This window comes from Rhipicephalus microplus, chromosome 1, assembly GCF_043290135.1.
Source record: "Rhipicephalus microplus isolate Deutch F79 chromosome 1, USDA_Rmic, whole genome shotgun sequence".
Lineage (NCBI taxonomy): Eukaryota > Metazoa > Arthropoda > Arachnida > Ixodida > Ixodidae > Rhipicephalus > Rhipicephalus microplus.
In genome coordinates, this window is record NC_134700.1 from 72574337 (window position 1) to 72592384 (window position 18048).

At 46.8% G+C, this 18048-nt stretch overlaps 1 protein-coding gene across 7 annotated transcripts in view; it reads left to right on the top strand.

Annotated features, from left to right (window-relative positions):
* Positions 1–18048, top strand: part of LOC119178713 (ATPase WRNIP1-like) — a 208895-nt gene that overhangs the window by 114458 nt on the left and 76389 nt on the right. The window contains exon 8 of one of the 7 annotated variants that reach the window (XM_037429949.2): positions 3375–16448. The exons of the other annotated variants lie outside the window; for them this stretch is intronic. Within the exon in view, the coding sequence (XP_037285846.2) occupies positions 3375–3596 (222 nt within the window). The 3' untranslated portion in view covers positions 3597–16448. Of the gene's footprint in view, positions 1–3374; positions 16449–18048 lie in introns of those variants that run through there. 7 annotated transcript variants of the gene reach the window in all.

Sequence of the window (18048 nt, forward strand, 5' to 3'; positions counted from 1 at the left end):
TAGGAATGCGTGCACCGACTCCCCTTCTTGTTGGCAACGGGTAAAAAACTTGTAGCTTTCTGCAATCTCGTGACGCTTGGGATCGTAGTAGTCATTTAATGCTGCGACCGCTTCGGCGTAAGTAAGGGAATTCGGCGTCCGAGGTGCAATTAGCCCCGCTAGCACTTGCACAGTCTGCGTGCTGAGTGCTGCCACCAGAAGTGCTCTCTGCCTTTTGGAGTCAGCAATAGCATTTGCTTCAAAATACGCTTCAGCCCGAACAAGGTATGGTTTCCACTTATCTCTTGTGTCGTCGAAAACCGGGAGCTGGAGGCTGGTCATGGTCGCCGGTACTTGTTGCGGCAGGCCGTCGGCTTCAACTTTCACGGCAGCATGGGCGGTTTCCGGGCTCGTCGCCACTGTAGTAACACAGGCGCGCGCAGCGAAGCAGCAAGGATGATGGTCGGGCAGTCAACGACAGCGTTTATTGTCCGCAGCGTGGTTATATACATTGGCATTAGAAGAGGGTGAAGGGAAGGAGGGAAAGAGGGAGAATGAAGGCGCACAGGGCCCAAACGAAATGGTGCGCGCGCAGCTGGTTTCGCTGGCGTTACAAACGAAACAAATACAACAGTTCCAGATTCTGTCTTTCTTGATAAAAAAATGAATGTTTTGTTGACCGTAACCTGCACCAAATTTGGGTTCTTCTGCTCCAAAAGTAACTTTTGGCTGTTTCAAAAATTGCTCCAAATTCTATTTTGTTTGTTTCACTCCTGAATACGGCCCCATTTCCACACTGCACTAATATATAATTTTCTGAAGATGAGCTGGGCACAATAACCGCTCTGTTATTGCACAACAGAACTAAGCATTCACTGTAATGTTTTATGCACCAAGCAGTCTCTCGGTGGTTTTCTGTGCTTCTCGTTCAGAAGAGGTGCTAAGCAGCACTTTATTGTTCACTCCAAATAAGTTCTCAAGATGACAGTACAGTAATGCTTCGTTAACTCGAAGTCATAAAAACCAGGAAAAATTTCAAGATAAACGGATTTTTGACATAAGCAAAGATGTGCTAATTGCCGGGGAAATTATGCGCTTTTTCTTAATATCACTACTACTCACTGGTTCTTCAGCAGCAGTTTCTGATCTTTCTTCTCGTGCAGGTTCAAAAGAGAAAAAAATAACATACAAGAGACTTTAACTGGCTGGGTATCGCCATGCTGCCATTTTATTTAGCAGAGAAAAACTGCTGAATGCTTGTCTGTTTTGCGGTCATACTCGGGCCTAGGAAGGTGTCCCTGAGCTGCTTGAGGCATCGCATCAGTTGATCTTCTCTGCCGCTGCACTTGACTTTATTCCAAAACCATACCATCAATAGAATATACTTTTACAGCGCAAACATAAAACGATCCACAAAGAAAGCGACGACACACACCAGCGCTTTCTTTGTGGATCGTTTTATGTTTGCGCTGTAAAAGTATATTCTATGGCTATGAACCAACTAGGCCCAAAAGAAGTTTTACCATACCATCAAGGCTGCTTCAACGTCTGGGAACTTTCGCCCTCAAGCCCACTTCCACTTCGTGCAGAAGTCCTGCTGAAATCCATCCAGCACCTTCTGCTTGCTTTTAGTACCGTCAAAAACATGGACAAAGGGATGCCTAATTTCTGTACAATGCTTGATTTCGTTTGGCCTCCTTTCTCTACTTACTTAATTAGGGCAACCTTCTTTTTTCTAGCGTTAGCAACTATACTGCTTTGATGCCGTGCTTGCTGCATTCAGGCCAAGTTCTCGATCCTCTCAGCGGGTGAAAAATTCATACCTCTAAATTTGCGCAGATGAAAGGAAATCACATCTGAGGGAAAGTCATGTGCACTGCACAAAGTGAACGAGACAAACTATGCCAAGCGTGGGCAGAGGGTCTCCCTGCTCAGCGCATGTGTCACATGATGTGCCACAGGGTCGCTTGACAAAGTTTATATGTCGCTGGGCTGAGACTTCGCGTTAGCGGAAAGCATGAATGTAGTGGCAGGTGCGATTGAATAAATAAAAAAAATTGACAGACTTGAGGTGTGGAATCATTGCACAAATGTGAAATGGTTTGGCGGTGAAAATTTCCACTCCCAGTCAAGATAGATTTCCAGTTATTCGCCATCTGGCCCAAAAATACTTCGAGATAAAGAGAAAAATATACATGGAACATATAGGAAAATGTTCAGTGTCGCAGAAAATTTCGACTTAGCCGAGTTTTCGAAATATGTGAGTTCGAGTTAACGAGGTATTGCTGTACTTACGTATGTGTACTTTCAAATGAAAGAAGATTATATTGCTTAAGTGAAAGCTCAGCAGTTTGACTGTCATTAATTAGAAAAATTCGGTAATTCGAACATCTCCCCTGGTCACAGCCAGCGTATGCATCATTTAATGCACTAAACTTAGCATTAAAGCTTGGATGTAATGGTTGAACATTGGAGGTGACGAAGTGCAAAATAACATAGGAACAAGAAAATACTGCATTGCCCTTCTTTGTCTGCTTCTTATCTTGTGCTGTGATACCTCCAGTCGAACTCTTATTAATTCAGTCACGTTTAGCAACAAACCAGATGATGCAGATAAAGCTCAGACCGTATCAAGAGTGAAGCACTACGAATGTGTGATGTAAAAGAGTGACAACAGTGCTCGTAAGCAACTGAAACCAGATGCTGTCCCATCATCTTCATCAGTTAGCAACCAAAGTTTTGTTCAAATGCGGATCTAGCATGCGGCAGCTTTGTTTATACTTTATGCAATGTGCGTGCAGTGTCACAAAACTAATGGAAGCCTTTGAAGATGCAGCTTTCAGCTGCGGTCGGTACGCTCACATAAAACACGTTGGCTATTCCGCGATGCATGAACTGTCAGTTGCCAGTCAATTTACCTGCGAAAGAATTATCTTCATGTGCATGTAGTGGCGTTACATCATGTGGGAGGGATGAAAAGCACATTTCGGGCTAAGAAAACACAGGAGATTAGCGTTATGGTTGCTTTGGGAGCAAATTACTAGGGCGATGAAAATTGAAGCTTTTACAGTGCTGTCTTATGCAAGTATTCATCAAGAATATGAAAATGTATTGGTGTAACTGACATTTGCCTATTGTTTTCTAGATGCTAAGGTGATTTGGCATTAGGTTACTCTGTACATTTTTTCTGGTCCCTTGAAATTCAAATGAACAAGGCTTTACTGTATGTTGTTATCCCCTTTCTTTTAGTTCCGACACTGGGTAACTCAATTGTCTTTGTTGTGTCAAAATCAGCTGACATATTATCACTCCCCGCAGCACTATCATCACATTTCACTGCTATTGAATAACAGCAGCAGCGTCATGAGTAGCTGTCCATTGGTTGTCTCGTGCAGATCATGCTTTCCCACTGTGCTACGTACTGTGCAAGAGCACCCAAGTCACGCGAGACGTACAATGCGTACGCACGTGCAGAAGAGGCTGTCCAGAAACAGGAGGGACCCCTGCCAGCAGTGCCTGTGCACTTGCGAAACCACGCGAGCCCTGGACAACGTGCAGAGGGACGTAGCAAGCCGTTTCTGCCTCAGCAGCTAGCGCACCTGGACTTCTTTAAGTAGCATCCACGAAGAGGCATAATTTAGGAAAAGAGAGACACTGAGCGGACCAGTTATCCAACACAGCTGTAGTTACTCACTGGTTTATGCGTTTTGAAACTTTGAAAGTCTTGTTTGTGTATAAATGCGATGTGTTGCTGTAGTTCTTAAGCTCGGGGCAGGAGGATGGGTGAAGCCTTCAAAACAGGCATGGAGGCTGCTAGCAACAAATACTTTTCTCACTGCTGCAAGATCTGGGCCTAACTGATGTGTCTTGCAGCTTCATGCCACATGCTGCAGACCATTCCTTGTTTGTTTGTTTTTTGTTTTGTTTTTTCACTGGGCTACCAGCAGCACTACTTACTATTTTTTAATATTGCAGGGGTGTGAAACCTTGAACATGCCGTGCCGAAATGCTTTACCAGCCTTGAAATTTTTCCAGTTGCACTAATTTTAGCAATAGACACAACCTGCACTTTGGAAGGTTATGTAATACAATCCTGGTGTGCACGAAAAGATGGAAAATGTGTAGGCACACTTCATGTTGGGTGCCCATAACCTCTGTTTTTTTATTTTGCTAGCTGCTGTGTTGCTCAACTAATATGTTTCAAAATTGACTCATAAGCTTTGTGTAAAGTATGCTGATATGTTGACATTGTGCCACAGATTTATTCAATGGAAATATCAGTCTTTTGCCTGCATACGAACTCTTTCGATTTGCCTAAGAAAGTCCAGAAGTTTTAGCAATGCTCCTGATTGTGTGGGTATGGCCATCTCCGGATTAACAGCCACAACCCCACCATAAAAAGAAAGAATGCAAGAGAATGGTTCTGGAATTTCAACGTCTTGTTCTGTCGTGTGCAGAACACTTAAGTAATTTTCAGGAAGTCTAGTAGAGCCAGGCAAAGTACAATTGGTGTCTGCTTTTTATAAAACTATCGAGGCAAGGCTAGCTACATCGTTGATCAAATGAAATTGCCCAGAAGAGGTTGTGGAGCATCTGAGTGTTCACCTACTCAGGGTGTTAACCAATGGGCTCATTGACACCACAAATTTAGCTACATCGCCGATCAAATGAAATTGCCCGAAAGAGGTTGTGGAGCCTTTGAGTGTTCACCTACTCTGTGTATTAACCAATGAGCTCATTGACAGCACCGATTGCTTATTGACCAAGGAAGATTGGAAACTTTTGTTCAAGGTTAACAGCTCTCTGGCACTCTGTAGAGCACCAGCCGAGTCTGCTCACGAGGTAGAACAATCAGATGAGAAACCAGAAGAAGTGGTATGCATTCTTATTTTGGAAGAGGAAGTTTCTGGGAAACATGTACATTTTTGATTGTTGGAAATAAATTAATGAATTAGGAGAGGGATGTGCCATTAAGCCAAAGAGAAGAGTTACACAAAGAGCAACTAGGTGACACTATGCTAAAGAAATGTTGGGAAAATAATTGTAGTGGGAGATTCGGCATATTGACTTCTCATGGGCTTAGACGACTGTGGCTCAGTTGTGGGCACCCGAGATTAGCACACTTTAGACTTGTGCGTTTAGCTCACAAGTCTCTATGAGCGGCACCTAGGGCGAAAGTTAACTAAACATAGCATTAAATTTTTTTTGGCAAGGTGTTAGCTAAGGAGGTATTAGAGCATTGTCATTCGTTCCACGTATGTCAAATTGCTTCAGACTGGTAACCATTGCGGTCATCTACAACTATACACAATCTCGAAGGAATGAATGCCTTTACAACCTGGAGATGCAGGAGGCATTTCAAGTAGCCTGTCCTCTTTGCTATGTTGAAACACGTTAATGCTGCACTTAATCTGCTTACTGGATCCATACCATTCAAGATGCACAATCTGCCCATTCGGATCAGGTGTCCTCATTGGACACTGCTGCAAGTGATGCCATATGTGTAATCATCTGTGAACTGATGATGGTTATTCTTCGGCAGGCTTTTATACTGCCACAAGCTAAAGGGGTGCAAGTCCTATTGATATTCACCTAAAATTTCTGCAGTAGCCATTTCAGTTCGAGCTTTTTCACTTTTTATCACTACTTGTTGGAAACAGCAGGTGCTCTTGCAAGAGAGACAGTAATGATGTCCAAAAATAAAAGGCACGAATCAACCCCTTCTTACGCATGGGTGATACAGTTCTCTTTGCTTTTATGTCACCTCAAAACTCGTGTGACTCAAAGTAGAGGATATGCGTTACTGCACTAACTAAAAAGTCACAGTTCCAGCCCTAGGCCGAACCAATGGATGCGATAGCAACACATCGAACTGTTAAACGAAGTAAGGCTAGGAGATTTAGGAACCATACAAAACGTAGTGAACATGGTCAAATTAGTAATGAGCTGCCGTATTTCTCACACGGATAGCAGCATGTTCTTTCTGTAACTGGGCACGTATGTGAGCCTGCCTTACTTCAGCATGACTACCATTCTGTTGGAGCTGTTCTGCAAATGTTCGTAACACACAAGGTGGCATCACAAAGGCCGATGTACATACAGTGTTTTTGCTGGCGTTTCTCCGGTGTTTTCTTTCTTGGCGTAAATCGACATTGTCGATACTGGTGACGATAGCAAAAAGTACAGCTTCAATGCACTTCACCAATACCTACACCTCAGATTGTTCCAGACATTGCAATGTGGGCATCGACACGGAATGCCGCTGATTCGTGGGACAAGCTTACTAGCTTGCTGGCTTGTTCAGTGGCATACCAACTTTTTCACGAGTGGGGGGAGCAAAGCTACCTCACTCGTCAGCCAGAATATATATATATATATATAAATATATTGTGGCCGTTTGTTACTTACATCGTTCTCATCCCTGAATTATTATAATCACCATCATCCACTTGCCTCTTCCTCATGGCCACTCTGTGCCATCATCTTCGTCATCGTCTGTATACTGGCTCTGCCCGTTCGTTTTGCGAGGTCTTTCCTCAAATAAACGCTGTCGCAACCAAGACTACCGAGACTTCATACATGGTGGAGATGGATTTTTGTTCCTCTGACCTCCCGCAGCCCGCTCTACCCCCTGAAGCTTCATTCAGGCCGCCGATTGCGCCCACTGTCAGGCAGCATGTCCCAGACCGAGCCTTCCGGTGCTGATGTCATCAACCACGCACCCCCGCAAGCTGCCCCTCCTATTTACATACACAGACATCAGTGGGAACCCCCGCTCTTCGCTGGTCTTCGTGGAGAAGACGTAAAACACTGGCTCGATGACTATGATCGTGTGTCGCTAATCGGTGGGACGAGGCCGCCAAACTGCGTTACGTCCCTTTTTATCTGACCGGAGTTGCGAAGACATGGTATTTTAACCACGTCATTGACTTACCCGACTGGGCTACCTTCCAGCAGCAGCTGCGACACGTTTTCGAGACACCGGACATTCGATCTGCTGTCGCGAAGAGGACACTCGATACTCGCCGACAATATCCCGGTGAATCGTACACTTCATACATCAAAGATGTCCTCGCACTGTGCCGGCGTGTCAATCAATCTATGCCGGAATCGGACAAAATGCGCCACATATTGAAAGGCATGGGCCTGTTGCCTTTAATGCCCTCACTGTGCAAAACCCAGTTATCATCGCTGATTTCATAACGGCGTGCCAGCACCTTGATGCACTGGACTCCGTTTGTCTACAACCGGACATTGACGACCATCACTCCACGTCTCATGGCCACCTGCATAACCTCATCCGGGACATTATACGCGAAAAGTTGTGGTCTATGGGCTTCACACCTCCTGCACCGCGTCCTACACAGTCATCGGGAGTGCCCTTGCGTGACATCGTCAGGGAGGAACTTACATCCCTGACCGGCTCTGCGCCTGTACACACAGGTGCAACCTGCTTCATGTCCCATATCCACCTACTCTCAAGTTGCTGCCGTGCCTCTCAGTGATGTACACGGGACATAGCCGCTGCCAACCTAGGCGTCGGTTGCTGCCGCTCCTCCGGTGACTACTGTTCGATGCCTTCTGACCCTTCTTCGGCCCACCTGACCGCGCTATCTCCAGGGGCCCCGAACGCCTTCTACTCCCCACCCTGGCACTTGTCCCACCCTGTCTGCTACTACTGCGGCTATCGCGGCCACATATCTCGTTTCTGCCAAAAGCGCCAGCAAGATTAGCGTCAGAACGACATGCGTGAACGGGATTTGTACACTGGGGCCTCTCATCAAGGTTGGCGTTATTCGTCTTTTCCGCACCGGTCTCCATCTCCTCTGGCATCGACTGCACCGGCGAACAGCCGAAACACGAGACGCCGCTCGCCTTCGCCCTTCCGCCGTTCCACTTCTCCACCTCGGTCCGCCTCATTCTCCTCTGATATTCATTCGGAAAACTAAATGATGCAGTTTGTAGAGGAAAAACTGCATTTGAAATTTGAACTGAAATTCCTTCATCAGGCTCGTGTAACATGGTTTCTGTGGAAGTAGAAGAAGTGCGAGTCGATGCTTTGGTGAACAGAGGTGCGACATTGTCTGTTATACGTGCTGATTTGTGTGAACATTCAAGGAAAGTAATGACGCTTTACGATTGCCCCACGTTAGTTGCTGCCCAGAGTAACGTCATTCTCTTTTCCTCGTTTTGCACTGTACGTGTTTTCATCGACGACCTCCGCCATCATGTCCAGTTTGCTGTCCTGTCCCGCTGCTCTAACTGACTAATTTGAGGGTGGGACTTCCTATCATGTGCTTCCACGGCTGTTTGTTATGGACAACGCGTCGTTCACCTTACTGACACTGACTACATGCTTGACGACGACAATCAAAAGCCACTTCATCTGGCCGCTGCAAAAGACATCGAACTGCCGCCTCTACAAGAACAAATTGTCAGCATTACGCCCAACGACATCTATCACGGTGATGTATTGGTCTCCCCGTCACCACTTTGCGTTCGGTAAGGCATAGTTCTTCCATCCGGTGTCGTTCGTTTTTGCAATGGCTCTGCACTTGTCACCGCTGTAAACTCTACCCCGGAGAAGATCTTACTGCCACAGGGCACTACTGTGGCCCGTGTTGCCGACTTCGAGCCTGTATTTGTCATGCCACTTCGGGCCATCGCATCACCGCTATCAGCAGCATCTTGACAAATTCACAGACGCAGCAGCTGCTCGCATTGTTACAGAAGCACGCAAATTCTTTCGATATTTGCTCGCCTAAGCTGGGCCGCACTACTACTACAGGACATCGAATTCAAACAGTTGGGACATCTATCGTACATCGCCGACCCTACCGCGTGTCTCTAGCTGAAAGAAAAATTATTGGAAAAATCGTTGCTGACATGCTTAAACGGCAAGTCATCCGTCCCTCATCTAGCCCTTGGTCGCCTCCTATTGCTTTGGTCCGTAAAAAGGATCGCCATGTGTATTTTGGCGTGGACTACCGGGCGCTCAATAAGATCACACGCAAGGACGTGTACCCTATGCCATGCATTGACAACGCCATTAATTTCCTACAAGGCGCGGAATTTTTTTCAAGCATCGACTTGCGTTTTGAGTACTGGCAGATTTCCATGCATGAAGACGATAAAGATAAAAAGGCGTTCGCAACCACCGATGAGCCATACAAATTCAACGTGATGCCTTTCTGGCTCTGCAACGCACCCGCGACTTTTGAGCCCATGATAGACACCGTGCTGTGCGGCCTGAAATGAAAAAGTTGCCTTTGCTACCTGGACGACATTATTATCTTTTTGTCAACATTTCCTGAGCACCTAGAACGATTGGATCAAGTTCTGACGTGCCTTGCCGGTGCTGTGCTCCAAATAAACACTAAGAAATGCTCTTTCGCTAGCAGATCTATCAAGGTCTTAGGACACGTCGTGAGCAAAGATGGCATTCGGCCCGACCCTGACAAGATTTCTGCAGTCCTTAACTTTCCGCGTCCCGAAAGACCAAAGGAGCTTCGCAGTTTTCTTGGCCTCGCCTCTTATTTTCGCCAGTTTATCCAAAACTTCGCCTCTATTGTTGCTCCATTACACCAGCTACTTGCTTCCCACGTTTCCTTTCTGTGGTCTCAAGAATGTCAACCACGTGTTGAAGCGGGCCCTCACATCTGAACCTCTGCTCTGCCACTTTGACGAAGCCGCACTGACTATCCTCCATACCGACGCTAGCGGTCTTGGTATGGGAGCAGTTCTTCTACAACGCGACTTGTCTTCCCTAGAAATAATATAGGAGCAGTTCCTCTACAACCCGGCTAGTCTTCTCTAGAAAAAGTTGTTGCATATGCCAGTAGCGTACTCACCTCTGCCGAAAAGAACTACACGATAACTGAGCAAGAGTGTCCGGCTGTGGTTTGGTCGGTGCAGAAGTTCCGTCGCTATCTTTACGACCATCCCTTTACAATCGTTATGGACTACCCTGCCTTATGCTGGCTTTCTACATCAAAGAACTTGCCCGGACGCTTGGGTCGGTGGATAATACCCTTGCAGGAGTACGACTTTGACATAACTTACAAGTCAGGTAGAAAACATCAAGATGCCGACGCTTTATCTCATTGCCCGCTTCCAACCACCCATATCAGCGGTGGTGAGAACTCAACCGCCACATCTACCAAAGTTCATACGCTCGCATCGATAGGGCAACTCTTTTTGGACGACGAGCTAACATTTATCTCTTGCCGACGATCTAATCCATACCGCAGATGCATGATGGACCACCTTTCGGGAGTTTCTCATCCACCAAACACGCGACTTCGTCGTCCACTCGTGCACTTTAAGCTGGACAATGGAGTTCTCTACCGGCACATTTACCACCCTGACGGTCAGCGCTGAACTCCTGTGCTGCCACGCTCTCTTCGACTTTAAGTGCTCGAAGCCTTCCACGATGACTTGACTGATGGTCATCTTGGTTTTAAAAAACTCTTGACCGCATTCGATGTCGCTATTACTGGCCTGGCCTTTGTTCTAGCGTAGCGCGGTACATCGGTTCCTGCTACCCATGTCAGCGTCGTAAACTCCCCACATTTGCACCTGCGGTACCTCTACAGCCACTTCCATGCCCTTCAATGCCGTTCGAGGTTGTAGGTGTCGACCTTATGGTAACCCCCGCTATAACTGCAGCGGACGATCACTGCGGGTTCAGGCTTAGCGAGCCTCAGGGCCGCTACTCCGTTTACTCGCGTGTAGCGCACCGCTCCGCGTGCGCTCAACTAATAAGGCGTTTAGCGCGGCGCGGCAAATAGACAGTGTTCTAATGTAAAAGTACACAACACTTTATTGCCTCTGGCGGCACCCTGAACAACAGTACAACGTCCGCTCCCGGGACGCGGGTAGCAAAGGCACCCGCACGCGGACGTTCACAATAAAAGGAAAACCGCGAGCACGTCGCAGCTGGCAATGGCGAGCTTTGACACGCCGGTCGGGAAAAGGTCCCTCGCGGCTATGCTGCGCGCTCTCGCGATGGCCAGTGGGCCTGGTCGCGAGTGTTAGGGCAAACCTCGTACGCGTAGGCCTACGGCAAGTGCGGCTCGTTGTGGTACGACCACTTCAAGCACTAGGCACCGCTCTGGGCTTAGCGTACGCTACCGAAGCCAGCACTCAAGTAAACACGCCTGCCGGGACGCCCAAGGCCACCCCGGGCAGGCTACAGTTCGCGATTCCCAAAGGGGACGCAGACGAAGGAAAACATGTGCTTACCCGGCGTCGACCACGGAGCAAGAGAGCGCTCCCTCGGCGCGCGCGTACCGCGTGCCGTGCCCGCACGTGGCGTCATCTATCGCCACGTGGTGTTGACCGAGCAGGAAAGCAAAAGGGTGTGGCCGTGTGGCGGAATGCCCGCGAAAATGGTCGCGGGAGCGCCTCAGATCCCCACAACCTTTACGGGCCTCTCGCCGTAACATCTGCTGGCAAACGATGGATAGTGACTGCCATGGGCCACCTGACATGATACGCTGAGACGTCCTCTGTTATTACAGGCTCAGCTGTAGAAGTTGCAGACTTTATTCTTCACGCCATAATTCTGCGCCATGGGGCTTCTTGTGTACTGCTTAGTGACCATGGCAAAGTGTTCTTGTCACAAATGGTAAATGAAATACTGCGCGCTTCTGGAACTAATCACAAGACAGCTTCAAGCTACCACCCTCAGACAAACGGTCTCACAGAAAGATTTCATCGAACCCTTGCTGACATGGTAGACGTTTACGTCCAACCCGACCACAAAAACTGGGATACTCTTTTACCATTCCTGCCCTTTGCCTACAACACCATCGTACAGCGAACAACTTGCTACTCACCGTTTTACCACGTGTATGGACGCACCCCGACTACTTTTCTCGACATCTCCTTCTTTAACAGCCATGGCAATTCATGTCAGTCTTCTAGCGAAGAATATATTTCCCACCTGGCTCAGTCTCGCCATCAGACTCGCATCAATACTGAAGCGAAACAGCACGAGCCGAAGATCATCTATGACGCTTCCCATCGCGTTGTGTCTTTCCATCCTGGTGACGAGGTGCTGCTTTTGACATCTATTCGCACTCCTGGTCTCTATGACGAATTCCAACTGCGCTTCATCAGGCCATACATAGTTTTAGAACAGACTTCCCCATTACCGCAGCGCCGATATTGTCCACGTTTCTCGAAATGAAACCTTTCACGCGACGTTCCCCGTCACTTTGACTTACGGCGGCCAAGGTGTTCGCTTCCATGTGGAGGGAATGAGTGTGGGCGTTTGTTACTTACATCGTTCTCATCTCTGCATCATCATAATCACCATCATCCGCTTGCCTCTTCCTCATGGCCACTCTGTGCCATCATCATCGTCGTCTGTGTACTGGCTCTGCCCGTTCGTTTTGCGAGGTCTTTCCTCAAATAAACGCTGTCGCAACCAAGACTTTATTATATATATATATATATATATATATATATATATACATATATATATATATATTATATCATATATATATATATATATTTATATATATATTATATTATATTATATATATGGAGAGAGAACTGCTTACAGGTTAGAAAGATCAGAACGTGGTACAAGTAGAGCGCATAAAAATTCGTCGTGACAAAAAAGAGCTATCAACCCGGCACATAATCGTAACATTCACCCAATGCACATTACCAGATGAAATCGAAGCCGGGTACCTCGAACTACACCTGTGACCATACATCCCAAACCCGTGACGCTGCTTCAAGTGTCAACAGTTCGGACACGCTTCCTAGAGTTGCTGAGGCAGCTAACGTTTGCAAAATGCAGAACTACGGGACACTCTACTAAAGATGACTGCAATGCTGAGGTACACTGCGCGAAATGAGACTGTGACCACCCGGATTATTCTAGGTTCTGCGCTGCGTGGAAACGAGAAAAAGAAATTTTAACTGTCAAAGTGACACACAACATCAGTTTCCGTGAGGCCAGACAGCGTGTCTCGCCGCGCTTTGCCGAGAATACATCTTTCGCCGAAGTGGTGCAACGGGGGCCAGCACCACAACAGCATCATGCGGCCACCGAAGCCACGCAAAACGTGCCGAGGCTGCCGCTATCGGTTCCTAGGGTGGGAGCAGCCCAGGCTGCCCTGCCTTCATTGAATTCAGCCATGCCAGATGCCTCCCTCTGCCAGGGCGCTTCAGACGTCAAGGAAACCCCTTTTTCATCCAGGCTGACCGGACTAAAGGCTTTGCTGCTCAAGGCAAAGCCGACTCTACGTCCACAGAACGCGCTAGAGCGTGTTCTGTGGCCCGTACATTGCCACGCAAGAGGCAATGGACACAACTCCAAGTGCAAAGGTGCAGGCAGCGCCAAAGGAGCGGCGAGAACTGTTCGACCGCTCTAAAAAAGAAAAAGAACCCTAATTACAGGGCCTAAAAAAGGCTCTCTAAGATAAGCCTCCTTTGCCACAAAGCATACATCACCTTTAATATGGACAACATACTACAATGGAATGTGAGAGGACTGTTACACAACCTCGACGATTTATAAGAACTCCTAAGAAAATTTTGTCCAAAAGTGCTGTGTGTAAAGGAGACAAACCCAAAGTATACAAACTTTCTTCGTAGCTATGCCATCTTTAGGAAAGACCGCCAGGATGCTCTTGTATCATCTGGCAGTGTTGCAATTATAATAGATAGAAACGTAGCATGCCAGCACTTTCCTTTCCGAAGGGCACTGGAGGAAGTGACCATATGAGCTATAATTGCAAACTCATGACCATCTGCTCATTACACAAACCACCACACTATCAGCTACACAAACACAAATTTCAATCCTTCATAGATGAGTTACTTAAACCTTACCTTGTTCTAGGCGATTTAAATGCTCACTCTAGCCTGTGGGGCGACTCTAGCACCAATGCACGGGGGCGCCTTAATGAGAATTTTCTTTTCTCAACAGGGACACGTCTGCTAAACAATGAAGAAACCACGTTTTATAGCCTCACAAACAACACTTATCCATCCATAGATCTTAGCATCATTTCTACATCTGTCTTTCTTGATTTTAACTGGGAAGTGGTTAGAAACACTTATGAGAGTGACCACTTTCTAACACTCTTCAAAACGCATCGAACAAATGAATGTCCACACCGCGCTCCTCATTGGACGCTTGAAAAATCAAATTGGGAGGAATTTCACAAACTTGCGATTATCTCCTGGGCAGACATGGCTTCTTTTAATATTGACAATTCTGTTGAGTATGTTACGGCTTTTTTAATTAATGCTGCCTCTCAAAGCATACCGGAAATAGCCAAGGTGACAAGAAAACGCCGTGTCCCCTGGTGGAACAACGAGTGCGGAGGGGCACGAAAGAAACAAAACAAGGCATGGGAACTGTTGCGAGACTCCCCTACAGCTGAAAATCTTGAAGCGTTTAAGCAAGCAAAATCCCAAGGGAGGGGAACGCGTCGTGGACAGGCTAGGAGGAAAAGCTGCAAGAAGTTTCTGTTAACAGTAAACTCCTATATCGACGAAGGGAGAGCCTGGAACTGCGTTATTAGAATAAGAGGGCAACAAGCATTTTCACTTCCTTTTGTGAATGTACAGGGTAACACCCTGGAAGGCCAAGCAAACTCCCTTGGTCAGTATTTCGAGCTTGTTTCCAGCACATCGCACTATTCTGAAACGTTTAGCAGATACAAAGCAAGAGTTGAGAGGCAAAAACTTCAGCGTCAATCTACAGCAGATGAACCATACAACAGACCATTCTGCCTAGCAGAATTGCAGGCGTCGCTGAATTGCTGCAACAATTCAGCGCCCGGCTCTCACTGTGTAATGTACGAAATGCTAAAACACTTACCCTATGAAAGACAGAAAACCCTTCTTGGCCTTTATAACACTATGCGGTTCTCCGGCGAGATGCCCTTAGCTTAGGAAGAAGCTGTTGTATTGAAATTCTGAATCAGGGCAAGGACCCATCTGTCGTTTCTAGTTATAGGCCTGTAGCCTTGACCAGTTGTCTGTGTAAGGTGTTAGAAAAGATGATCAACAGGCGTCTGCTACACTATCTAGAATCGAACAACCTTCTCGATCTATACCAGTGTGGATTTTGGGAGGGGCGGTCTACAACTGATCATTTAATATGTATCGAGACTGCAATTCGCGATGCATTCATCCACAAACAGTTCTTTCTCTCAGTATTTCTTGACATGGAGAAGGCTTATGATACAACATGGAAGTTTGGAATACTGAGAGACCTTTCACACTTAGGCATACGTGGTAGAATGTTCAGCATCATAGAGAGCTACCTGTCAAACCGCACATTTTGTGTTCGAGTTGGAAATATTTTGTCACGTCTGTTTGTCCAAGAAATGGGTGTATCACAGGGTGGTGTGCTTAGCTACACTCTATTTATTTTAAAAATGAATGCCTTGCGTCTTTCCATCCCGCGTAACATGTTCTACTGCATGTATGTGGATGACATAGAGATAGGTTTCAAGTCCAGCAATCTAGCAATATGTGAGCAGCAAGTACAGCTTGGCTCAAGATGTCCCAATGGCCATATGAAAACGGTTTCAGGTTAAACCCTCAAAAAAAGCACAGGTGTCCTCTTTTCTAGAAGGAGAGGAGTTAGTATGAGGCAACAATTACCGGCGTGTTGTGTGTAGTCCAATTACTGCGGCTGATGCAGAGCGCGTAGCCAGTTTCCGACCCGCCAACTAGCGAAGCTGATCGGTTCCGCGAAGGCGAACGCGGAAGACCCAGGCACGGGAAAGAAAGGAAGGAGACTTCTTCGTTCACACGGTTCACGAGCGGAGCCATCAAGGTCGCCCACCTTCGGGATTAGAAGAAGAAGGCTTACTAGGTAGAGTGTTTGGCAAGAAGCAGGCCAGGCGCCCCCGCCTGAGTTTAAGCCATTAATGGCATGCATGCGCGCCATTGAGAATGACGCGGGGACGCGACCACTTGGCTGACCGAGACATAGTGGCGGCAGGGAGACGAGCATAACTTCCCCTGCTGTACATCATTACCAAGTGTTGTTAGCATGTCGGGGCGCCTCGCTGTCGCATGCACAACTGGTAAGTGCACGGAGCCCAACGGCGTACTCACCGCTCTTAAGGAGGCTTCTACGAAGCAACATTTAATGGGAGAGCTGACAGGGTTCGAGCGTGAGAACGGCCGCCGACGAATGTCGGCCAATGGAGGCAGCATGGCTTGGCATGGTAGAGAGTGTCACACGTGGAGAACCTATCCCTTTGCGTGTTGTATTTGGTAACGTGGTTTTTACCAATCTAGTGCCTATTATGAAAGTGTTTCTTGGTTGTGATGATGCGAGTCCCAACGTGTGATTGGTTTGTGTGAAGACCCTCTGTTCAACCGAGGGTTGAAAAGAGGATGTCTGAATCTGAAATAAAGAGCAGAGGTTCGGGCTTGGTCTCGGGCAAACGCCTGAGGCTACAATAAAGCGTCTCTTCACCGGACTACGGCTCTTCTTTCGCGCTGCCACCGTGCACTCGAGTTATCGAGGAGACCCATTCCGAACCTGAAACATCTTCCCTCCTTTGCTAGTGTAGAAGCTGGTCGAGGAGGAGGAAATTAACTAGAGGCCTTCACCCAAACCCCGCAATCAACCTGCCTGGCCAACGACTACGAGTAGAGACAGAGTACAAATTTCTAGGCCTGATTCTGGATTCAAAATTAACCTTTGTGCATTGCATAAAACATATGAAGAACAAGTGCCTAAAAATTACGAACCTTTTAAAACTGCTGTCTCGCTGTACGTGGTGTAGTGACAAAAAATGCCTGTTAAGCCTGTACAAAAGCCTTGTTCACACACGTCTAGACTACGGTGCCATAATGTATCAGTCCACCTCATCAACTGTCTTAAAGATGCTGGATCCAGTGCACCATTTAGGCATTTGCCTCTCCACAGGTGCCTTCAGGACGAGCCCTGTGGAAAGTCTGTATGTGGAATCTGACTAATGGCCACTTCATTTGCAGAGAACATACCTATCATTCATGTATTTCTTAAAAGGTTACGAAATAATGGACACCCCACACACCCTAGCATAAATGACTTGTCCAGTTTCACTCGTTCATAACCGTCCCCAAGTGAGACAGCCATACTCACTACGTGCAAGAGGTTTGGCACGGGAAATGGGCATCCCACTTCAGCTCAACCTGATGCCTCCTGCAAAGTATCTTCCACTATGGCAGTGGCAGACTATTGAGTGTGATCTCTCCTTTCTACGGGTTATTAAACACACACCACTAGCACACATCCACACGTACACTTTCTTGAATTTCAACACTAATATTGCTACCCTGAATACATCACTAATGCTTCGAAATCGTACACCAGAGTGTCTTATGCTGTGGTTGGCCCATCCTTTTCGGATGCCGGCGTTTTACACACCCATACAAGTATTTTCACTACAGAAGCGTATGTCATATATTCTGCCAGTAAGCACATTAGGCAATTAAAATTGCACAATTCAGTTATATACACAGATTCAATAAGTGTCATAAAAGCATTGAAAACACTTAAGAAACACAAAAACCCTGTTATTGTGTCGCTCTATTCACTGCTGTCTACCACTTATGCACTTAAACAGCATATTATACTCTGCTAAGTCTCGGGACACCGTGAGATAAAAGGATATGTATAGGCTGATAGTCTGGCTGCATCTGTCCACGAGAGTGGTGCCAATGAATCATTTTCTGTCCCTGCATTGGACCTGAAGCCTTTTATAAAGAAATTATTAAGAATACACTGGCAGCTCTTGTGGGATAGATAAATGGAAAATAAATTCCTTCTCATCAAGCCGCGCCTTGGTACTTGGTTACCAGTGTCAGTCTCGCTACACTGAAGTCACACTTTGTAGCATGAGAATAGGACGCACATACAGTATGCACGCTCACCCACTGTCCGGTGGTGACCAACCATGTGTGAAAAATGTGGTGTACCACTTACTGTGCTTCACGTTCTCTTTGAATGCACTTATCTTAATTCCATCAAGAAAAAAGCATTTTCCGTCTGATTGTCAACATCTCCCACTCCATCCTGCAGTGTTTATAGGC